The 24,251-nt window shown below is 51.4% G+C and overlaps 1 protein-coding gene across 1 annotated transcript; it reads left to right on the forward strand.

Moving 5' to 3' along the window:
- Nucleotides 1-2,460: 2,460 nt before the first annotated feature.
- Nucleotides 2,461-23,503, forward strand: CACNG8 (calcium voltage-gated channel auxiliary subunit gamma 8; the record flags this gene model as incomplete). Its single annotated transcript, XM_080702099.1, has 4 exons — nt 2,461-2,731; nt 19,224-19,307; nt 20,551-20,691; nt 22,752-23,503. Exons 1-4 carry the CDS (start codon nt 2,554-2,556, stop codon nt 23,501-23,503), a joined length of 1,155 nt encoding a protein of 384 aa, XP_080558225.1. The 5' UTR covers nt 2,461-2,553.
- Nucleotides 23,504-24,251: the final 748 nt, after the last annotated feature.

The raw sequence follows: 24,251 nt of genomic DNA on the forward strand, positions 1-24,251 counted from the left end.
GGAGGCAACACGTGTGGGGTTCCAGGACTGGTTGCTATGGAAACACCCCCATAGACAACCTTTCTCAGCAGCCCCTCCTGGGATCAGACCAGCTGGGATCAGACCAGCGTGGGGCCAGCTGATGGGGGCGGTGAGACCCAGAGGGAACTAGGAGGCCAAGGTCACCCTGTACTGGGACCTGGTTGTTGCGCCCCCACCCTCTAAGGCATCTAAGCGCTTCACTTCAGGGGGCTTTGGGGAAGAAGTCTAGAAAAGTCATGGAAGCAGTAATGGACACATGGCCGGGGGAGGCTTGGGGTAAGGTGGAGAGGCAGGACAGGGGCATGGCGCTGGGGACACGTGGGAGACAGCCATGAGTGGACCACTGGGGGTGGGCAGAGTAGCAGATTATTCCCTGATGGAGGAAAGAGTTGTAGTCCCTGGTGAATCACGTTTTTCCGAGGATATAGTTATTTGAGGGGCTCTTTTTAAGTCTGGAAGAAGATGGGGGTGTGGGTTAAAGTTCCTGCACCAGTGAAATGGTGGTGGTGGGTGTTCCCAAGAAGGGAAGCCCAGTGGGGGGCCTGGGGAGGGGGTTCCCGGGTTGGAAGAGATGCTGGGAGCTACAGTGAGTGGAGGGAATGAGCGAGAGTGGAGGGGATTCTTCTCTGTGATGTAAGAGAAGTTGGGGAAGGAGGTTCCTTGTACGCTGAAGAGAGTGGGGTTCTGAGTGTGTTGGGGAGATCCAGAATGAAGGGATCCTCTGGGATGCAGCTGGGGAGCAGTTTGAGGAGAAAAAGAGCAGGGCTGGGGCATTCGGGGCGCAGTCTATATGTTGTGGGGGATATTTTTGGACAGCAATGGCTGCACGGGTCAGGGATTGGGACCTTTTTGAATGGAGAGAAATTGGGGTCTGGAGCGAGCAATCGTTGTAAGTAGAAAACGCCATGGAGCGCCGGGAGGAAATTTTTCTTAATGGAGGATGAAGTGATGGTTATGACAAGTTCCTCTAAGTTGCAGAGGTAGCAGGGGCCAGATTTGAGGACTTTTATAAGCAGGGGAAGAATGGGAACCTTTGCTTGAGTCAAAGACGGAGTAGGGGGCCGGAAGGGGGATGGATGGTCCTGAGGAGACCTTGGTGGAGATGGGGGGCACTTTCCTATGCCAGTGGGTCTAACTGTTGGTTGCATTTTAGAATTCCCTGGGAAGCTTTTTAAAAACCTAGCTGCTGGGCGGCTCCCCAGACCAATTAAGTGAAACTTCTCAGGTGGGACTACAACACTGGAATTTTTAAAAGTCCTCCAGCGATTTCGAAGCATGTTGGAGGTTGCAAACCTACCTTCTCAGGACGCAGGGGCCCAGAGAGGGGAAAGGGAATCTCACCCAGAGGAAACTGGGGAGGTGGTATGGTTGAGAAGGCCTGTGCAAATAATGAGCGTCACTTGGGAGGCTTTTTTTTTTTAATTTTATTTTTAAGCTAGGGAGAAATTGAGAGATTTATCCTTCCCCAAATAGAGGGGATTGTTGGAGAAATGTCAGGCGCTGTGTGAAATTAGGAAGACAGACGGAGGTCGGAGGTCGGTGGAGGGTATTTCTCCAGAGGAGGAGAGATTGGTGGGGTTGGGGGAGTTTCCAATTGCTGAGATACCGGGGAAGAAGCTAGGGAGATGAGTATGGGGTTTCTTCAGCAAAGGTACTGTCTAGCAGGTGGAGAGGCCTCTACGAGCTTCTGAGCTTCTTTGAGAACCGTGAGAGTGCGCTGGAGACAGGACGGGGAGGGGTCCTGTAAGAAAGGAGGAGGGGGCGAGGGGCACACTCCTGTAATCCCAGGTTAGGACAGAAGGATCATAGGTTTGAGGGCAGCCTCTGCAGCTTAGTGAGGCCCTCAGCAACTTAGCGCGACGCTGTTTCAAAATAAAAAAGGTAAAAAGGAGTGACGAGAGAGAGAGAAAGAGAGAGAGAGAGAGAGAGAGAGAGAGAGAGAGAGAGAGAGAGAGAGAGAGAGGAAGGAAAGAGAGAAAGGGAAGAAAGCCAGCCAAGGAAGGGGAGGGCAGTGACCAAAAAGAGGAGGCAGAGGGACTGGGGGTCAGTCCTCTGAGTGCAAGGGACTTCTCTCAGGGAGATCAGTGGGAGGGCCTTCGGTGACAGGCGCCAATCTTTGAGTGAGATTTGCCTCGGAGATGGGACCGAGCAGGAGTTTCTCGCAGCAGGCGCAGTTCTCTGGGGCTCGGGTGGGGAGGCCCGGCCTCCCCGTCTAACCTCTCCTCTCGCCCTGCCCTCCACCAGCCGGGGGCCGTGATGGCCTCGCGCTGACCCTGCCGGCCGCCGCTCCCGCTCGCCGCCCCGCCCCGCCCCGCCGGGTGTCCCCTGGCGCCCCGCTTCTGCCTGCGCGGTGACCCCCCAGCCGCCGGCACGGCCCCGCCCCCGCTGCCCCGGTGGTGGCCCACGGCCCCCCGGCTGCCCGTGGTCAAACTGGAGTCGCTGAAGCGCTGGAACGAAGAGCGGGGCCTGTGGTGCGAGAAGGGCGTGCAGGTGGTGCTGACCACGGTGGGCGCCTTCGCCGCCTTCGGCCTCATGACCATCGCCATCACCACCGACTACTGGCTGTACACCCGCGCGCTCATTTGCAACACCACCAACCTCACGGCCGGCGACGACGGGCCGCCCCACCGCGGGGGCAGCGGCGCCTCCGAGAAGAAGGACCCCGGGGGCCTCACGCACTCGGGCCTCTGGAGGATCTGCTGCCTGGAAGGTAGGGTGCGCCCAGCAGGTGCCCCGCAGCTCCACGCGCCCTCTGAGGTCTCCAGCAGGGCTCCCTCCTCACCGGCTCCCCCCTGCGTCCGCCCCTCTGAACCCTGCTTTCCTCCATCCTGTCTCCCTGCTTTTCATCCAGCTTGGCCTCTGCACCCAGGACCCCCTCGCCTCCATCCCCTTTCTCCATCCCCCTGAGTTTTTGTCTTCACCCCTCTTTAGACCTGACTCCACCCGCCCCACCTCTTCTCCTTCGTGACCCTTGGTGTCTTCTGTCTTCTACCATCCTACCTCCCTCCTACAAACCCCCTTTTCTTGCTCCCTCCTGTTCCCCTTCCTGGTCTCCTCCTCTCCGGTTCTGTGGTTCCCTCTGAAACTTCTGCCTTATCTGGAATGACAGAATGGCAGGATGAAAGGATCCTCTCTTCTTTCCCTTCCTTCCTTCCTTCCTTCCTTCCTTCCTTTTTTTTTTTTTTTTTTTTTTTTTAGTACTGGGGATGATGGTACCCAGGGGCATTCTACCTCCGAGCCACACACACACCCAGCCCTATTTTTTATTCTGTAATTTGAAACAGGGTCTCATTGAGTTGCAAAGGGCCTCCTTAAGTAGCTGAGGCTGGCCACGAACCACCGCGATCCTCCTGTCTCAGTCTCCCAAATGCTGGGATTACAAGCGTGCGCCGCCACACCTGGCTTAAAAATTATTTTGGAATAGGGTCTCTCCAGGCATGGTGATGCATGAACCAGATTCTTTTCCCTCTTGTCGCTTTTTTTCCCTGTAGATCTTGGTCTTCCCCCATCTGCAGCCCTCACTTTGCCTCCATCATGACTTCTTCCAGCCTCCCACCTTGGCCTCTCCTCCCATCCCTTTTAGAGGGCTCTTCTCCAACCTCTTCTTCATCATTTTCCTCTTTTCCTCCTCGTCTTTCTTTTTCCTTTTCCTCTTTCCAGTACTGGGGACTGAAACCAGGGGTGCTGCTCTACCCCTGAGCTACATCCCCAGCCTTTTATTTATTTATTTATTTTTTGAGACAGGGTCTCCCTAGGTTACCCAGCCTGCCCACAAACCTGAGATCCTCCTTCCTGCCTCTGCCTCTGTTTTACAGGCGTGCACCACTGGATCCCTTATTTCTTGACTGTATGATTCCTCTTCTCACCCTGCCACCTCTTGGAATCTCTTTTCTCTTTTATATTCTGTTCCTTTCTTTTGGTGCTGGGGATGGAACCCAGGGGCGTTCTACCTCCCAGCTACCCCCATCTCTACTTTATTGTTTACTTGGAAACAGGGTCTTACTAAACTGCTTAGGGCTTCACTAAATTGCTGAGGCTGTAGCTGAATCGGTGATCCTCCTGTCTCAGCCTTCCAAGTTCTAGGATTTTAGGCATGCAACACCAAGCCCTGCCCTGCTTGTTTGTTTGTTTGTTTGTTTGTTTGTTTGTTTTGGTGGTACTTGGGATGGAAAGCCTCCGGGCTATACTCCCAGACCTATTTTATATTTTTATTTTGAAACAGGGTCTCACTAAATTGCTGAGAGCCTCACTAAGTAGCTGAGGCTGGCTTCGAACCTGTGTGATCCTCCTGTCTCAGCCTCCCAAGCGCGAGGATGACAAGCGTGCTCCACCATGACCAGCATGGTTTTTGTTTTGTTTTGTTTTGTTTTGTTTGTGCTCTGTGTTATTCTCTTTCTCTCGGTCTCTCTCCTCTTATTCTTTTTGATACTGGAACTAGAACCCAGGGGCACTCTATCACTGAGCTACACTCCCAGTTCTTTTTATTTTGAGACAGGGTCCAGGCTGGCCTTGAACCTGTGATTCTTCTGCCTCTGCCTCCCCAGCCTCTGGGCTTACAGGCATGCAGGGCAGGATTCCTCATTTCATTTCTTTCTTTCTTTCTTTCTTTCTTTCTTTCTTTCTTCTTCTTTTTTTTTTTTTGTTTGTGGGTGGGGGGGGGTTCTGGGAATGGAACCCAGGAGCATTCAACCTCTGAGCTACACCCCCTGTCCAATTTTTTATTCTTTATTTTGAAACCGAGTCTCACTGAGTTGCAGAGGGCCTCACTTAGTACCTGAGGCTGTCCGCGAACCGCGATCCTCCTGTCTCAGACTCCCAAATGCTGGGATTACAAGCGTGCACCACCATGCCCGGCTCTTTCTTTTTCTATTTCTTTTCTTTTCTTTCTTTCTTTTTTTTTTTTTTTTTTTTCATGGAACTGGGGGTGGAACCCAGGGGCTTTCTACCTCTGGACTATACTCCTAGACTTATTTTATATTTAATTGGAAACAGGGTATCTAAGTTGCTGAGAGCCTTACTAAGTAGCTGAGGCTGGCTTTGAACTTGCGTGATCCTCCGGTCTCAGCCTCCCAGTCCTGGGATTACAAAAGTGTGCCAGCACGCCTGGCTGGATTCCTTATTTCTTAACTGTACGACTCTTCTCACCCCGCTAGCTACACCCCCTGCCCTATTTTTTATTCTTTATTTTGAAACCGTTCTTTTCCTCCGTGCAGTTCAGTTCTCTCTCCCCCCTCTCCAAACTCCTTCTCTCCTTCTCCCCATTCTTGTCTTTCTTACATCCTCAGCTGCACTATTTCCCTTCTACATGGGGCACTGGGCTGGGAAGCAGAGTCCCGGGTGCCAGTCTCTGCAATGCTTCTGTCCCCTTCGTGACCACGCTCTGTCCACCTCCACAAGCCTCAGCTTTCACCAACAACGTGAAGGCAGAGTCAGGAACCCCAAAGCCCCCTTTGGCACCAAGAGATTGACATCCATTCACTTTTATTTTTTTGTGCCCCTCTGTTTTCTTCTGTCCCTTTCTCTTCTAGTTTTGCTAAACACTTGCCACCCAAATGCTATTATCTCATTTAATCCTATGAGGTGGGTGCCACCTTCCGGGAAACTGAGGCTCGGAAAGGTTAAGCCATTTGCTGAAGGTTACTCAGCTGCAAAACAAGTAGACCCTGCAGATGTGTGCTCTGCCGTCTGTCTGGAGTTTTTCAAATGGAAACCCAAACTGGAGTCAGTCACCAACATTTACACATAAGGAGACCTCACAGATTCTACTTCCAGCTTGTGTGGGGTTCTGAGCAGATCTGGCAACAGGGGCCTGTGATCCGCAGCGCCCAGGATTGGCTGGGTCTGAACCGCAGCCACCTTTGCAGATCAGGCGTGGAGTCTCCGTTTCCTCGCAGTCTCCTCCGCTCCCTGAGCCCTCTCACCTCTTGCTCCGTCTCTCATTATATTAGTCTCTTTCTCCGGAGGATGCTGGAGTCCACGTGCATTCGCTGGTCTGACAAGCTCAGGGCGCAGAGCCAAGTGTGGGGCACGCACGGTGAACCCTCAGGACAGTGTGCGGTAGAGTAAAACGTCATTCGCTCGCCCATCCACTCGCTCAACGGCCCGTTTATTTTGACTTCATACAATGTGCCAGACTCTGTTCTTGATCCCCGGGCATTTGAGGGGGGAAAAGACAAAAATCCTGGTCCTTAAATCGCTTGCATTCTAGACGGAGTGACGGATAATAATGGAGACAGATATTAGCAGGCAAAGCAGAGACAGGAGGATCGTAGTTTCGAGGCCAGCCTCAGCAAGCTAGCGAGACCCTGTTTCAAAATAAAAATAGGCTGAAGGTGTAGCTCAGAGGTAGAGTACCTCTGCATTCAATCTCCAGTACCAATAAATAAGTGAAGAAAGAAATTGGAGCTGGGTGTGGTATGTGGCGCATGCTTATAATCCCAGGATTCGGGGGGGCTGAGACAGGAGGATCCCAGGTTCATGGCCAGCCTCAGCTACTTAGTGTGAGGCGCTTTGCAACTCAGTGAGATCCTGTTTCAAGATAAAGAATAAAATATAGGGCTAGGGATACAGCTCAGAGGTAGAATGCCCTGGGTTCCATCCCCAGTATCCGCCCCCCCCCAAAAAAATTGGGTACTTGAGAAGCTAAACAGGCAGGCTTGAAACCAACCTCAGCAACTTAGTGAGACCCTGTTTCAAAATGGAAAATAAAATAAGGCTGGAGGTGTAGTTCAGAGGTAGAATGCCCAGTACCATACCATATACATGCACACACACACACACACACACACACACACACACACACACCCCACGGATACATAAACCATTTAGGGGGTTACCTAGACCCCAGTGCTTTGGAGGGGCAGGGGAGGGGAGGCGTGGTTGCAGGTGCCTGTGTGTTCCAGAGCTGGGCGCAGTTTGCAGAAGCCCAAGGGTGTGGTGGCAACCTGAGCCAGAGTGGCTCCTGCGTTTGGCCGGCAGCCTATGTGGCTGAGGGAGGGAAGAGCAAAGTAGGAGACACAAAGAAGCAGTGGTCCTAAACTCCTAGGTTCTCTCCCAGATCCCACAAAGGACTTTGCTTCTGCTCTGAGATGGGAGCCACAGAAGATTCTTGAGCAGAGACATCACATGAGCTGACTTCAGTCTCCACCGGATGGCTCTTGCCGCAGTGTTGAGAAATGACTAAGGGGAAGGCAAAAGGGGAAACAGGAGGTGGCTCCTCTCCAGTGGGAGCTGTGGAGTTGGGGGAGTGGCTTGAATTCATAGTAGATTCCGGAGCATCCGTGGGCAGGAATTGCTGGTGGAGCGGTCCTGGGACAAGAGAGGGGCGAAGCGTCGGGGGCGTCTTGGAGGTGGGTTTCTCCCCCTCGGTGCTGCTGACATCCTGGGATGGAGGACTCCGTGTGGCAGGGGAGTCCCGTGCATTGGAGGATGCTGGGCAGCCTCTCTGGGCTTCTGCTCACTGGAGACTCCAGTTGAAGCAATCAAAATTGTCAGCTGAGCCGGGTGTGGCGGTGTACCTCTATTACCCCAGCCTTATTTTATTTTTTTAGTTTGAAACAGGGTCTTATTAATTTTGGAGGGCCTCACTAAGTTGCTGAGGCTGGCCTCGAACCTGTAATCCTCCTGTCTCAGCCTCCCGAGTACTGGGATTACAAGTATGAACTACCATGCTTGCCTCTAATTTATTATTAAGGTGGGATATCATTAACTCAGGTTTTGGCAAATTAGTGTGTGTGTGTGTGTGTGTGTGTGTGTGTGTGTGTGTGTGTGTGTAGATTGAACCCAGGAGCATTGTACCTCAGAGCTATACCTCAGAGCTAGCCCTAATTTTTTATCTTTTTTTTTTTTAAAGGATAGGTCTCACTAAGAGTCTCACTAAGTTGTGGAGGGCCTCACTAAGTAGCTGAGGCTGGCTGTGAACCCTGTACAAGATCCCCCTGAATTAGCCTCCCAAATACTGGGATTACAAGTGCATGTCACCAGCCTTTAAAATATATATATTTTTAAATTCTGAAATAGCCGGGCGTGGTGGCGCACGCTTGTAATCCCCGCGCTTGGGAGGCGGAGACAGAAGGATCGCGCAGGTTCGAAGACAGCCGTGCTGGTGTAAGAGACCCTGTTTCAAAAATATAAAATAGGTCTGGGAGTGTAGCCTGTGCTGGTGTAAGAGACCCTGTTTCAAAAATATAAAATAGGTCTGGGAGTGTAGCCTGCAGAGGGCTTCCAGGAACCCCAGTACCACAAAAAAAAAAAATAAAGTAAAATAAAATAAAATAAAATAAAATTCTGAAATAGGCCAGGGGTGGTGGCACACGCTTGTAATCCCAGCATTTGGAGGCTGACACAGGAGGATCATGGTTCACCGACAGCCTCAGTTACTTAGTGAGGCCTTTGCAACTTATTTAGACCCTGTTTCAAAATAAAGAATAATAATTAAAAATAGGGCTGGGGGTGTAGCTCAGAGGTAGAATGCCCCTGGGTTCTAACCCCAGTACCACACACACACACACAAAAAAAAATTTCTGAAATAGGTAGGGTCCTGTTAAGTTGCTGAGGCTAGCCTTGAACCTGGGATCCTCCTATCTTAGTCTCTCATGTAGTAGGATCACAGATATGCACCCCAACACCCAGCCACCCACCTAGCGCTCTCTCTCGCGCGCTCTCTCTCTCTCTCCCCTCCCCCCTTTTTTTTCAGTACTGGGAATTGAACCCAGGGATATCCATCTCTGAGCTACATTCCCACATTCCCAGCCTCTTTCTTTTCTTTTATTCTTTTCTTTTTCTTTATTTCTTTTTCTTTTCTTTTCTTTTTTTTTTTTTTGCGGTACTGGGGATGGAACTCAGGGGCATTGTACCTCTGAGCTACACTCCCAGCCCTATTATAGTCTTTTTATTTTTTGAAACAGTCTCACTGAGTTGTAAAGGGCCTCACTATGTTGCTGAGGCTGTCTGCAAACCACAATCCTCTGGTTTCAGCCTCCCAAATGCTGAAATTACAAGCGTGCGCCACTAAACCTGCCTCCCCCCTTTTTTTCTTTGAAAGAGGATTCCACTAGTAGCATACGCTGACATAGCGCTTGGGAGGCTGAGACAGGAGGACTGCGTAGGTTCGAAGCCAGCCTCAGCTACTTAGTGAGGCTCTCAGCAACTAGTGAGACCATGTTTCCAAATAAAATATAAAATAGGTCTAGGAGTGTAGCCCAGAGGTAGAAAGCCCCTGGGTTCCACCCCCAGCATCACAAAAAAAAAAAGAAAGAAGAAAGAGAAAGGAAGAAAGAAAGAAAGAAAGAAAGAAAGAAAGAAAGAGAGAGAAAGGGAGGGAGGGAGGGAAGGGCAAAGAAAAGAAAAAAAAGGGGGGAAAGGGAAAAGAAAAGAAAACAAGAAAGAGGATTCCACTAAGTTCTGAGGGCCTCACTAAGTTGCAGAGGCTGGCTTCGAACCTATGATCCTCCTGTCTAAGCTTTCCAAGTACTATGATCACAGGCATGTGCCACTATACCCAGCTCATTCCCTGATCCTGATATGTTAAGTGTGTATGTGTGTGTGTGTGTTACTAAGGATTGAACCCAGGGGCATTTTACCTCCAGACTACACCCCAGCCTATCTTATTTTTATTTTGAAGCAGGGTCTCATTAGGTTTAGGAGAGTCTCACTACTTTCTGAGACTGTCCTAGAACCTTTAATCCTCCTGTCTCTGCTTTCTGAATGCTCTATGCCCAGCTCTGACTTGTTAATTTGAAGATACCTATTAAGGGGTAACACCTAGGACAGAGCGCGGCATATCCAAAGGCCTACAAAGTACCACAGGGTAATTATTTTAGGCTTTGGGAAGCACACATCCTCTGTTGCATCTGATAACGATAACAACCAGAGATTACACATGAGTATGTCTTTGTCCCAATTAAACTCCATTTGCCGACACCAGAGTTTTAATTTCTTGTTTTCATATACCACGAAAATCTTATTCTTTGAAAATAATAAGAAAAATCTTATTCTTTGATACTTTCTCCATTACTTATACATTGTAAAACATTCTCACATAAACCTAACCCTAACCCAGGGGCCGTGGTTTTCTGTCCCTCATCCAGGCTGGTGAAGATGTCATCTGTGAGGCTGTAGTCAGGGAAGGGTCTGGGCTGGAGATATGAACAGGAGAATTCTCAGCGTAGGGATGGATGAGGTCACTAAGGGAAGGGAGACACAGAAACAAAAAGTAGCCAAAGGGTAGCCAAACACCATACCTATAATCACAGTGCTTGGGAGGCTAAGACCGGAGGATCGCGGGTTTAGGCCAGCCTCAGCAATTTAGGGAGAGAGACTCGAGACTCAACAACTTAGCGAGACCCTGTTTCTTTTATTTCCTTCCTTCCTTCCTTCCTTCCTTCCTTCCTTCCTTCCTTCCTTCCTTTTATATTATCTTTTTGTGATCCTGGGGATTAAACCTAGGGGCATTCTACTTCTGAGCTATACCCCCAAACCCCTTAAAAATTTTTTTTGTGGGTGTGGGTATGGAACCCAGAGGTATTTGACCTCCGAGCTACACCCCCTGCCCAATTTTTTATTCTCTGTTTTGAAACAGAGTCTCACTGAGTTGCAGAGGGCCTCACTAAGTAGCTGAGGCTGTCCCCGAACCGTGATCCTCCGGTATCAGCCTCCCAAATGCTGGGATTACAAGCGTGCGCCACCATGCTCAGCTTTTTTTTTTTTTTTTTTAATTTTGAAACAGGGTCTCACCAAGATGCAGAGAGTCTAGCTAAGTAGTTGAGGCTACTGTGATCCTCCTGTCTCAGCCTCCCAAGTACTGGGATTATATAGGCATGGACCACTACAACCGGCTCAGACCTTGTTTCAAAATAAAGGATAGAAAGGGCTGGGGGTATAGCTAAGAGGTACAATACCCCTGAATTCAATCCCCAGGAGAGAGAGTTTCTTGCAAAAGCAGGTATGTGGTTGTCCTGCCAGCCAAAGGAGGTTAGTGTGTCAAGGAGGGGTAACGAAGGCTGACTTTATTACTGTCACTCATTTGTCACCAAGTGCTACAATAAATAGCCCGGCAGAGTAGCCACTGTTATCTGCCCTGTCTTCTAGAAAAGAAAGTAAAGACTGAGAGGAGTGACGAGCCTTGCCTGAGGTCACACGGCGAATGCGCAGCAAGTTCTGGACTGGAATCCAGGTCTGCTCTGTTTCTCAGAACAAAGCAACACTCTGACCTGCTTCCAGCCCATTGGGGACCCAGGAGTGCGAAACCTGGACCCCTGAACTCACTCCTCCCAGGAATTCTTGCACTCAGTCCCCATCTCCCTTTGTCGTGTCTCTCTGAGATGCAGTAGAATATAGTGTGAGATGCTGGATGTGGTGGCACACACCTGCGATCCTCGTACTTGGGATGCTGAGATAGGAGGATCACAGATTCTAGGTCACCCTCAGCAATTTTGCAAGGCTCTTAGTAACCTAGCAAGGCTATTTCAAAATAAAAATAATTTGTTGTTTTGCAGTACTGGGGATTGAACCCAGGGGCGTTCTACCTCTGAGCTACACCCCAGCCCTATTTGATTCCTTATTTTGAAATGGTCTCACTAAGTAGCTGAGGCTGGCCGTGAGCCTGCCAGCCTCCTTTCTCAGCCTCCCAAGTACTGGGATTACAAGTGTGAGCCACCACACCCAGCTACAAAAAAAAAATTTTTTTTTTGGCGGGTCTGGGGATAAAACCCAGGGGCATTTGACCTCCGAGCTACACCCCCTGCCCTATTTTTTATTCTTTTTTTTTTTTTTTGAAACTGTGTCTCACTGAGTTGCAGAGGGCCTCACTAAGTAGCTGAGGCTGTCCACGAACCGTGATCCTCCAGTCCCAGCCTCCTGAATGCTGGGATTACAAGTGTGCGCCACCACACCCGGCTTACAAAAAACTTTTTTAAAGGGCTGGGGAATAGCTCAAAAATAGAATACCCCTGGATTCAATTACACACACACACACACACACACACACACACACACACACACACAGAATGTAGTGTGAGCCACAAACTAGAAAAAGACAGACTGGGTTTACTTTTTGTCTACCATGAACAGCAGCATGACCTTGGGTGATATATTTGACCTTTTCGTGCCCGTTTCCATCATCAGGGAAGTTAGGATCACAATAACCTCCAACACCCAAGGTCAAGGAGGGAGTGGATGCGCTGACCTGCGTGAAACACTGAACCAGCAGGTGTGGCATGGGGACAGGGTCACGTGATTGACGTTTGGCTGTGCCTGCCCTTGTTCTGATTAGGAATTCAGGTGACTGGGCCCTGCGGCTCCCTCCCTAATCACCCAGTCTCAGCCCTGCCCAATAAGAATATAACACCAGATGCATATTTAAGATTTTCTAGTAGCCTCATTAAAACAAATAAAAAGAAGCTGGGCTGGCCAGCGCATGACTCTAATCCTATTATTTGGAATGCTGAGACAGGAGGATTGCAGGTTTGAGGCTAATAACTGTAACTCAGTGAGACTCTATTTCTTTTTGTTGTTGTTTTCATTTTATTTTTCTTTTCTTTATTCTTCCTATTTCTTTTTTGTTTTCTTTATCTTCTCTTTTTCTCCTCCTCTTCCTCCTCCTCCTCCTCCTCCTCCTCCTCCTCCTTCTTCTTCTTCTTTTCTCTCTCTCTCTCTCTCTCTCTCTCTCCCCCTCTCTCCCTCTCTCCCTCCCTCTCCCTCTCTCCCTCCCTCTCCCTCTCCCTCTGGCTTGGTACTGGGGATTGAACTCAAGGCCACTTTCCCTCTGATCTATACCCCCAGCCCTTTTTTTTTTTTTTTTTTTTTTTTTTACTTTTTAGTCTTGAAAAAGAATCTCACTAAATTGTTCTTAATTGTTGAGGGTCTAACTAAGTTGCTGAGGTTAGCCTCAAACCTGGGATCCTCCTTTCTAGCCTCCCAAGTACTGGTATTACAGGCCTGTGCCACCACACCAGGTTGAGACCTTGTTTCAAAATAAAATAGGGCTGCCGGGGGTGGTGGCCCACGCTTGTAATCCCCGCGCTTGGGAGGCGGAGACAGGAGGATCGTGCAGGTTTGAAGCCAGCCACGCTGGCTTAAGAGACCCTGTTTCCAAAAATAAAAAAAGTATAAAATAGGTCTGGGAGTGTATCCAGGAGTGTAGAGGGGCTTCCAGGAACCCCAGTACCACCAAAATGAAATGAAATGAAATGAAATAGGGCTGGAGGTGTAGCTAAGAGGTAGAGTGCCCCAGTACCACAAAGAAGAAGGAAGAAAGGAAGGAAGGAAGGGAGGGAGGGAGGAAGGAAGGATGAACTTAATATTTTACTAAAACAGCATAGCCAACATATCATTTGAACATATAATCAATATAAAAATTATTCATGCAGTATTATACATTCCCTGGGCACACTCAGTGTGGAATTTGGTGTGTACTTGTACTTCACTGCACACCTCAGCTGCCAGGCTGAGGCCGGTGGCATCCATGTTGGACAGGTCCGCCGGGTCCTCAGGAATCTCAGCTCCCCGCCAGGGTCCTCCTAGCACCCAAGAATCTGGACCCACAGCCCCACTGACTAGTGAGGCTTTATGAAGCCCCTGAGCTAAGCACTTTGCCTGCCTTATTATCTCATCGAGTCCTCACAATTGCACCACGGGGAAGGTATTATTATGGCTCTTGTTTGTCAGAGCAGGAAGCTGATGGCCTGCAAGAAGTGACTCAGCCCAGGAACAGCTTGTGAGGGCCACAGCCGCTGGACTCACAACAGCGCTGCCCCTCCACCCTCTCCTCCTGCTGCTGCATTAGGCAGGCCCCGGAGGAGGATGGGGCTGCTTACCACCATCCTTGCACATCAAAAGCTCCTGGCTAGCCGGTTGTCATGGAGATGCACGGCTGTAATCCTACTACTTGGGAGGCTGAGACAGAAGGGTCACAGGTTCGAGGCCAGCCTCAGCAACTTAGCAGGGGTCCTCTGCAACTTAGTGAGAGTCTGTTTCAAGATAAAAAATAAAATAAGGCTGGGGTTGTAGCTCAGAGTAGAATGACCCTGGGTTCTATCCCCAATATAAAAATAAGAAAAATTCCTGACCTGCTGGACTTGGTAGCACACATTTGTAACCCAGTACTTGGGAGGCTGAGACAAGAATATTAAAGGTTGGAGCTCAGCTTGGGCAACTTCGCAAGACTTTCAACAGTTTAGCGAGATCTTTGGCAATTTAACAAGACCCTGCTCCAAAATAATTTTAAAAAAGGGCTGGAGGTATAGATCAGAGGTAGAATGACCCTGGGTTCGGCTGGGTGTGATGGCACATGCTTGTAATCCCAGTACTTGGGAGACTGAGACAGGAGGATCGCACAGGTTCAAAGCCAAACTCAGCTACTTAGTGAAGCTCTCAGCAACTTTGTGAGACCCTGTATCCAATAAAATATAAAATAAGTCTGGGAGTGTAGACCAGAGATAGAAAGCCCCTGGGTTCCATCTCCACAAAAAAAAAAAAAAAAAAAGGACTGACCCTGGGTACAATTATAATACCAAAAACAAATAAACAAATAAGTAGACTGTCCCTGGGTTCAATTCCCAATACCAACAAACAAACAAATAAAAAGAAACAGGTGCCGGGCATGGTGGCTCACGCTTGTAATCCCAGCATTCGGGAGGCTGAGACCCAGAGGATCACGGTTCACGGACAGCCTCAGCTACTTAGTGAGGCCCTCTGCAACTCAGTGAGACCCGGTTTCTAACTAAAGACTAAAAAGAAGTAGGGCCGGGGGGTGTAGCTCAGAGGTCGAATGCCCCTGGGTTCCATCCCCAGATCCACACACACACACACACACACACACACACACACACACACACACACAAAATAGGCTGGAAGTGTAGTTCAGAAGTAGACTGCCTCCTGAGTTCAATTTCCAGTACACACACACACACACACACACACACACACTCTCTCTCTCTCTCTCTCTCTCTCTCTCTCTCTCTCTCTCTCTCCTAACTCAGGTCAAGTCACAGAAAAGTGTTACACCAGAACTACCATGTATTCTGTGCTTAACTTTCACTGGACTCCCACTGGACCCCTCTAAACTCATAACACCCTCCTCATTTTCCCAGTGAGAAAGCAGAGGCTGGAGGTTCCTTCCAAGTTCCTTAAAGCAACATAGTTGGTAAACGGCAGGTCTGTGGTGTGAGTCTAGAGAAGGGGTTCCAGAGCCCGTGCTCAACAACCTCCGCATACTTCACGGTGACGCCCATCTCAGCTTGAATTACCCCTGCGGGACTGGGTTGCATCTTTACTTCTCTGTGCCTGTTTCCTCAGCTGTAAAGCAGGGATCCTGTTCGGTCTAGTTTTGTCCTAAGTACTGAGTTGCTGAAGTCCCTGTGAGATGGGGCATGGCGCCTTGTGCACAATTAACTCGCGTCCCAGCAAGAATGTTGAGCGGTTGAGGTTCTGTCTGCCCCGAGCTTTACATGTCAGTCTCACGCAAGTGTTAATGTTTTTGGTGTTTTTTGTTTTTGTTGTTGTTTTTGTTTTGGTGGTAGTGGGGTTCCTGGAAGCCCTTCTACTTTTCTACCTCTGGGCTACACTCCCAGACCTATTTTTTATATTTTTTATTTGGAAACAGGGTCTCTTAAGCCCACGCGGCTGGTTTCAAACCTGCGCGATCCTCCTGTCTCTGCCTCCCAAGCGCGGGGATTACAAACCTGCGCCACCACATCCGGCCAAATGTTAATGTTTTGAGAGAGAGAATCTTGGCGCAAGCTTGTAATCCCCGTGCTTGGGAGGCTGAGACAGGAGGATCATGCAGGTTCGAAGCCAGCCTCAGCTGGAATAAGAGACCCTGTTTCCAAATAAAATAAAATAAAATAAAATAATAGGTCTGGGAGTGTAGCCCGGAGGTAGAAGGCCCTGGGTTCTATCCCCAGTACCACCAAAAAAAAAAAAAAAAAAAAAAAAAAAAAAAAAGGGGAGCCTGAGCCCACAATCTTACCTCTAACACGGTTACAGATGTGTTGGGGGGGTAATACCTTACACTTGCAAGTAGTGTTCATTCCCATGTGTGTGTGCGTGTGTGTTACTGGGGACTGAACCCAGGGGCATTCTACCTCTGAGCTATACCCCATCCCTATTTTTTTTTTTATTCTTTATTTTGAAACACAGTCTCACTGAGTTGCAGAGGGCCTCACTAAGTAGCTGAGGCTGTCTGTGAACCTGCGATCCTCCTGTCTCAGCCTCCCAGGTACTGGGATCACCAGTGTGCACCACCATGCCCAGCTGTGTTCATTCCTTTCAAAGCTGTGAAAGTTGTGCTAAACTACACATGATATAAATTTACCATAGATAGATAGTTAGTTAGTGCTGGAGATGGAACCCAGAAGCATTTTTACCTCTGAGCTAAACCCCCAGCCCTTTTTATTTTTTAGTTCGAGGCTGTCCTCAAATCTACAATCCTCCTGTCTCAGCCTCCTAAATACTGGGATTACAGGCATGTGTAACCACGCCTGGCCTCATCTTAATCATTTTTAAGTGTGCAGTTCACTAATGTTAAGTACATTCCCATGATTGTGCAAGCAATCTTTAGAGCCCTTTTTATCTTGCAGAACTGAAACTCTAACCACCAAATGGCTTTCCACTCCCCTCCCTATCACTGGGAACCACCATTACGTGCTATTTGAGTATTATTTTTGTGCTTCTTGGCTCATTCAATCATTCTTACATTTAAAATATTAAGTGCTAGCCAGGCGTGGTGGCACACGCTTGTTATCCACATGCTTGGGAGGTGAAGACAGGAGGATCGTGCAGGTTCAAAGCCAGCCTCGCTGGCTTAAGAGACCCTGTTTCCAAATAAAAATATAAAAATGGGTCTGGGAGTGTAGCCCGGAGGTAGAAGGGTTTCCAGGAACCCCAGTACCACCAAAAAATATATTAAGTGCTTACTTTCTGCTAGGTGTTGCCCCAGATGCTGGGGACATGGTGGTGAACATTTCATTGGTGTGTTTGAGTTCTGCTTCTTCCACCCATCAGTGCTAAATTGACAACCCTTTCTGTGCCTTGGTTTCCCTATCTGGGCAATGGGTACAATATATCAGCTGAATGCCCAGTCTTGTTCTAGGCAAAGTGTCAAATCATTATCTGGATCAAATCTGCACATCAACCTGGTGAGATAGGTCCCATTATCTGCTTTTATAGGGGAGGGAATCAGAAACAACGTGGCTTACTTGATGCCAGTAAGGTCACAGAATAATGACATGGTGGAGTCAGGCTTCCTACTGAAACACTGTGATGGCTGCCACAGGGCATCAGGCACATTCACTTTTCCATCGGACTTTTTTCTTTTCCCCTTCGGTGCTGGGAATGGAACCCAGGGCTCAGAGTAGGCTACACAGTGCTCTGCCACTGAGCAGAGCTCGTCCAGCCCTCACAGGGCTCTTGTGCATGGAACGAATCACTCCACCTAGGAAGCACTTAGCAAACTTGTGCTTTTTCTTTTTTTTTTTCTTTTTTGCGGGTCTGGGGATGGAACCCAGGGGCATTCGACCTCCGAGCTACACCCCCTGCCCTATTTTTATTCTTTATTTTGAAACAGGGTCTCACTGAGTTGCAGAGGGCCTCACTAAGTAGCTGACACTGTCCACAAACCTCGATCCTCTGGTCTCAGTCTCCTGAGTCCTGGGATTACAAGCGTGCGCCACCACGCCCGGCTTGCAGACTTTAGCTTTTAACGGTCTTACTTCCGGTTCTTCCTTTTATCCCCATTTCTTCTGCTTTCCTTTGCCTCTTGGTCTGCCTCAAACCTCCCCTCTGCTATCCTTAAAGCCACTCATTATCCTGTCCATTCATTCATTCATTCACTCATTCATTCACTCATTCCTATACCTAGGGCTCCTGGGTGCTGGGTCCAGCATCAGGCAATGCTAGGGATAGAGAGGGATCTGATCCTGAGCCCCATCCCCTCCAGGAACTCCCAGCTAGCTGAGGATAAAGATCAGAAATCAACCTGGTACCTGTCCTAAAGGGGTATCCCAGAGAGCTGTTGTAACCCCCGAGGATAACGGTGTGTGTGTGTGTGTGTGTGTGTGTGTGTGTGTGTGTGTGTGTAACGTTTCCTTAAGGAGTTGCTCCTGAGCTGTCCCTGCAGGGTAAGTACTACGTCAACAAAGGATGCCAGCAGAATGTTCCTCTGCATAGGTAAAGGTCTGAAAGTTGGAGGGGGTCTGGAGAGTAAACTAAACCCAGCTATATGATCCACAACTCCGGCTGTGTGCTGGAGGTAGTAAAACAGGATCCGGCGGGGCGTGGTGGCGCACACTTGTAATCCCAGCACTTGGGAGGCTGAGACAGGACGATCGCTCGGGTTTGAAGCCAGCCTCAGCTACTTAGTAAGGCTCTCAGCAACTTAGTGAGACCCTTTTTCCAAGTAAAGTATAAAATAGGTCTGGGAGTATAGCCTGGAGGTAGAAAAGCCCCTGGTTTCCACCTCCAGTACCACTACCAAACCAAACACCAGAATCTGACCCCAAAGACAAGAAGATAGGTTCCCTATGAGTGTGAGGCTGAGGACCAGAGGAGGGAATTCTGAGATGGAGGAAGAAAGGGGCCCACAGGACCCCCAGGGCCACGATGCTTCTTCAGCTGTCCCACCTATTTCCAGAGGTTCTCGATTCTGCGCAGAAAGAGACTGGGAATTCCTCCCTTTGTATTCAGGATGAAAGAGACCCAACTCCCACGCTCTGCTAGGCTGCTCCTTCCGCCAAATGGACTTCTCAGGGTCTCAAGGGGGATGCAATCCTCAAAGGTTCCAAGCCCCTGGTTTTCCCAGACATTTTCAGACTTCTCAACAAGTTAAGGGTCAGAAGGGTTCCTTGACCTGGTTGAGACCAACACCCTCTTCCTTATAGAGGGGGGAAACAGCCAGATGGGTTGTGAGACATAGCCCAGGTCAAAGATCCTGTGGCCTTGTAGTGCGTGCTTAGAAGGATGTTAGCCTTTGGGTGTTTTTTGTTGTTGTTGTTGTTTGTCTGTTTGTTTTAACAGGTGGGAAAACTGACCAGAAAGGTTGAAAGTTGGTCCCGATCCTGACAACCGGCTCAGGGGCCAGGACTTCGGTCTCCTAATCAGCCCAGAGAGAGAAAGGGTCTGGGGAAGGGGAGGGACTTCTGTCACTGGGGGTGCCCCAGTCCCCAACTCTGAAGGCCCCACCCCCACCACCCCCGTCCCCCCTCCAGGGCTGAAAAGAGGCGTCTGCGTGAAGATCAACCACTTCCCAGAGGACACGGACTACGACCATGACAGCGCGGAGTATCTGCTCCGTACGTGGGGTCCGGGCCCGCCAGGGGGGAGGGGGCTCCCGGGCGGCGCTTGGATCTCACGCCTAGGTTAGCTTCCCAGCCAATCCGAGTCCACATGCGAGATCTCCTGGCTCCCCATTGGCTCAGTAGCGTCTCCCCGCTCCCTCCTCTCATCTCGGGGCGGGGCAAGGGAGGACCTAGCTGATGATTGGTCGCCTGGCAGTCGCGACAGCGCAGCGCTTTGACCGGCTGTCGATTCCCAGGCTGGGATTGGTCGCCGTTCCGTGTTTGTAAGCCAATCTGCGGCGGAAATCGACCACTCCCTGAGCAGGCTCGGGAAGCCTGGCCTGCGATTGGTAGCTACTATGAGAACGCGGCAAAGCTTGTGTTATGATTGGTTGCAGCCTCTGCCAGGCTGAGAAATCGCAAAGTCTGGTTGCCTGGGGCTTTAGAGGTGGGCGGAAAGGAATGCAGAGAGAAAGAGAGGGAGAACGGGATGCAGACGGAAAGGATGGGAGCAAGAGAAGAGGAAGACAGAGGACCCAGAACGATGGATGGGGAGAGGGAGGAGAAAAGAAACTCAGAAATAGATGAAACCAGGCAGAAAGGAGAGATGGAGGGGGGGGAGTAGATGTATTAAGACAAATAGCGATCTAAAGAAAGGAAAGAAATTTTCAGGAGAAAAAAAAAAAAGAAATGGGAGAGAAACAATAGGGAAATTGAGAGGAAAACAGGAAGAGTGGTTTACAGAAAAAGAGGAAAAATACGTCAGGAGAGAGAAGACTAGACTGAAGGGAAGTGGAGGGGGCAAGAAAAAGAGGGCGAAGAAATCAGAAAAAAAATTTAAAACAGGAGAGAGCCCAGCGTGGTGGCGCACGCTTGTAATCCCAGTACTTGGGAGGCTGAGACTGGAGGATCGCTCCTGGCCAGCCTAAGCTACTTAGTGAGATCCCCTGCCATTTAGTGAGGCCATGCTTCAAAATAAAGAATATCTGGGGGGTGTAGCTCAGCGGTGGGACGTCCCTGGGTTCAATCCCCAGTATATATATTAAAAAGAAAAAAAAAAAAACACAGGAGAGAGATGGGGAAAGGAAAGAAGGGAGAGGGGAAAAAAGTAACAGGACACCAGAGCGGCTGGTGAACTAGAGAACTACAGCGAAGAGGCAAGCAGGCTGGCGGCGCCGCGGGCCGGAGCCACAGGCAGCCGAACTGACTGCCCTCGCTCCATCCCTCCCACCCTCTTTTCCTTTTCTTCCTCCGGCAGGAGTTGTCCGGGCCTCCAGCATCTTCCCCATCCTCAGCGCCATCCTGCTGCTGCTCGGTGGCGTGTGCGTGGCGGCCTCCCGCGTCTACAAGTCCAAGAGGAACATCATTCTGGGCGCAGGGATCCTGTTCGTGGCAGCAGGTGAGAGGCAGATGGAGCGGGCGGCGGGCCAAGGCGATCCACCTGTGCAGGAGTGCGTGTGCGTGTGTGCGTGCGTGCATGCGTGCGTGCGTGTGTGTGTGTGTGTGTGTGTGTGTGCGCGCGCGCGCGCCTGCAAAGTTACCCTGCCCCAAGCGCCCCCTGGGGCCCGGAGCCTTCCTAGGTTCCTCCCACGCTCCACTGTCTTCGGCTGGGTGTGTAGTCTTCGCTCAGACTCCGACACCAACCTCTCGGTGTCTAGCGAGTAGTCTGGGATGCTCTGGGATGCTGGGCGTTTAGGTTTCAAATCTCTGCATCCTGGTGACGGAACGGGAGGGGCCTGGGAGACGGGGTGGGACCTTGAGACAGCCGGGTTTGGGGGGTTAGAGAGGGAGGCTGGACATCGGAAGGCGGGGCCAGGAGAGAAAGTGATTTGTATGCGAATGTGGAGGAGCCTACTTTAAGGGACAGGGCCTCTTAGATCCAAGTAGATCTCAGAATATTCTAATCCTGGGAAACCACCTAGGGCGGGAAAGTGAAAACTGAAGGGGGTGGCTTAGGAAGACTGGGTGATCCGTTGCTTATAAAAGGAAGAGAGGCTGGAAAAGAAAAGGCGGTGCCTGGAAAATTAAAATTAAAAGAGTAGTCCATTAAGGGCAGAAAGTACTAACCTGGCTGGCTAGAACTGAGAGTTTAGGCCAGCTAGGGTGGGTTCCAGACCTGCAGAGAAAGTGGCCTGAGCTGGCAGGGGTGAGGCTTAGGGACTGAACAACCCAAGAGGCTTGTCAGTAGGGTTAGACCCCTTTCTATGCCCAATGAGTAGCCCTGGGAAACTCCAGGAGGCAGAGGCTGTAGTGCCTGGCATGGTGGCACAGGTTTGTAATTCCAGTATTTGGGAGGCTGAGACAGGAGAATCACAGGTTCGCAGCCAGCCTCAGCTACTTGAGGCCTCGGCAACTTTGTGAGACCCTGTTTCAAAATAAAGAATAAAAAATAGGGTTGGGGGTGGAGCTCAGAGGTAGAATGCCCCTGGGTTCAATCCCCAGTCTCGAAAACAAAAAACAAAACAAAACAAAAACCCGAAATCGTTAGAGCCGAGCATAGTGAAGGAGGCCTGTAATCCCAGAATTTGGAAAACGGAGACAGGAGGAGCTCAGATTTGAAGCCCACCGCAGTAATTTAGCGAACCCTGTTTCAAAATTAGGATAAAAGGGCTGGGGTTGTAACTCAGGGATAGAATGTCCCTGGTTCAATCTTCAGTACCAAAACAATAAAATAAAATCAGGGTACGTTTGGGAGGTCCGGGAGGCCCTGAAAGGCAGGGCTAACTGGCCACAGGAGGGTTGGGGAGAGCCTGGCCTAGACCAGCAGTGACCTTCTCTAATAATGGTTCATCTTAGACCTAAGAGGGAGGGGATGGACTAGATACCGAGGCTGGGACGATGTCGTGAAGAGAAGAGTTTTTGATCAGCAGTGGGCAGGGACCTAGAGAGTCAGAGGGATTACATTTTTAAAAATTCAGAGGACCAGAAGGTGACCAGGACTGGGGGAGGGGGGGGGTCGTGATTTGTAAGTAAGATGAGGCGGTGACCCTCTTACCAAGGGCGGGGCTTAGATCAACCAGGGCGGGGCCTAGACCTGTTGGGTCGAGTTTAGAGGAGCTAGGGTGGGCTCCAGACCTGCAGAGGAGGGGCCTGGGCTGGCAGGGTTGGGGCCTAGGCCACGTGGGGGGCAGAGCCTGGACCTTCAGGGGATGGAGTTTAGACCTTTGGGGGTGGATCCTGGACCACCCGGACAGGTGGGATTCGAGTTAGCCCACCCAGGGTGGGGTTCGGACCAGCGGAGGAGAGGGCCGGGCTAGCAGGGGTGGACCTTAGGCCAACTTGGGGGAGTCTGGCCCACTCCAGGCGGGGCCTAGAGCCCAGGCGAGGCGTCCGGAGCGCAGGCCGTGGGTGGAGGTTAGCCCCCTGGGGGCTGGCTGGGACCCTGGGGGTGGGGGGTGGCCGGGGCGGGCGGGGCGGGGCCCGGCGGCCTCCAGGCTCCCGTCCGACCGTCCCGCCCAGGCCTGAGCAACATCATCGGCGTGATCGTGTACATCTCGGCCAACGCGGGCGAGCCGGGCCCGAAGCGGGACGAGGAGAAGAAGAACCACTACTCGTACGGCTGGTCCTTCTACTTCGGCGGGCTGTCGTTCATCCTGGCCGAGGTGATCGGCGTGCTGGCGGTCAACATCTACATCGAGCGCAGCCGCGAGGCGCACTGCCAGTCTCGCTCGGACCTGCTCAAGGCCGGCGGGGGCGCGGGCGGCAGTGGCGGGAGCGGCCCCTCGGCCATCCTCCGTCTGCCCAGTTACCGCTTCCGCTACCGCCGCCGCTCCCGCTCCAGCTCCCGCTCCAGCGAGCCTTCGCCGTCGCGGGACGCGTCTCCCGGCGGCCCGGGCGGCCCGGGCTTCGCCTCCACGGACATCTCCATGTACACGCTCAGCCGCGACCCCTCCAAGGGCAGCGTGGCCGCGGGGCTGGCGGGCGCCGGCGGCGGCGGCGGCGGGGGCGCGTTCGGCGGCGGCGCGGCGGGCGGCGCGGGCGGCGAGCGGGACCGCGGGGGGGCGGCCGGCTTCCTCACGCTGCACAACGCCTTCCCCAAGGAGGCGGGCGGCGGCGGCGGCGGCGGCGTCACGGTCACGGTGACCGGGCCCCCCGCCGCGCCCGCGCCCGCGCCGCCCGCGCCCCCCGCCGCGCCCGCCCCCGGGACGCTGGCCAAGGAGGCCGCCGCCTCCAACACCAACACGCTCAACAGGAAGACCACGCCCGTGTAGGGGGCGCGGGCGTGCCCGGGGCGCGTGCGCGGGCGCGCGTGCAACCAGGCGGCCGGGCTCCCCGAGCGCGCGCCCCTCCCCCGCCCCGCGCCCCTCCCTCCCCCACCCCCGGCCTCCGCAGCAGGGACCCCCCCCCCGGGGGGAAGGGGACTGGAAAAGCGGGGGCTTCGGCGAGGGAGCGTCGTGTTTTATTTATTTGTTTATTTGGGGGAGGGGAGGTTTAGGGGGGGGCCGTGGTGTTTTTTGCAGTTTCGAGATGTTTTCTTTTTAATGTTGTGCTGTGTGCATGTGGGGGCGGGGCGGGGGGAGGGGAGGGAGGGACTCCCAGCCCAGCCCAGCCCAGCCCAGCCCAACTCCTGGAGAGGGGCCCGAGGCACACTGAGTTACACCTGCCAACTATCTCTCTCTATATATATGTTCTCCATAAAGAGACAGATCAAGAGAAGCGACCGAGGACACCAGGGATGGACTCAGGCGTTTGTTCGCTTTCTCATTCATCTTTCCACAAGGGCTTACTAACACAGCAGGTGCTCGAACATAAGAAGGCTCCGGGAAGGGGCATAAACGCGCGGGCACAGAGAAGGACTCATTCATACTTTACTGGCAATTCGTGTGTTTAACTGCTAGGCATTGTGCTGAATGCTGAGCTTATAGAAGGAAGAAAAACAGAGTTTCTGGCACGCCCGGGCTTTAGATCTTGTGAGATGGACATTAATCAGAGAATCGTGGACTCACACAGTAAGTTGCA

The sequence above is a fragment of the Muscardinus avellanarius genome, assembly GCF_963383645.1.
Source record: "Muscardinus avellanarius genome assembly, chromosome: 10".
In the NCBI taxonomy this organism is placed as follows: domain Eukaryota; kingdom Metazoa; phylum Chordata; class Mammalia; order Rodentia; family Gliridae; genus Muscardinus; species Muscardinus avellanarius.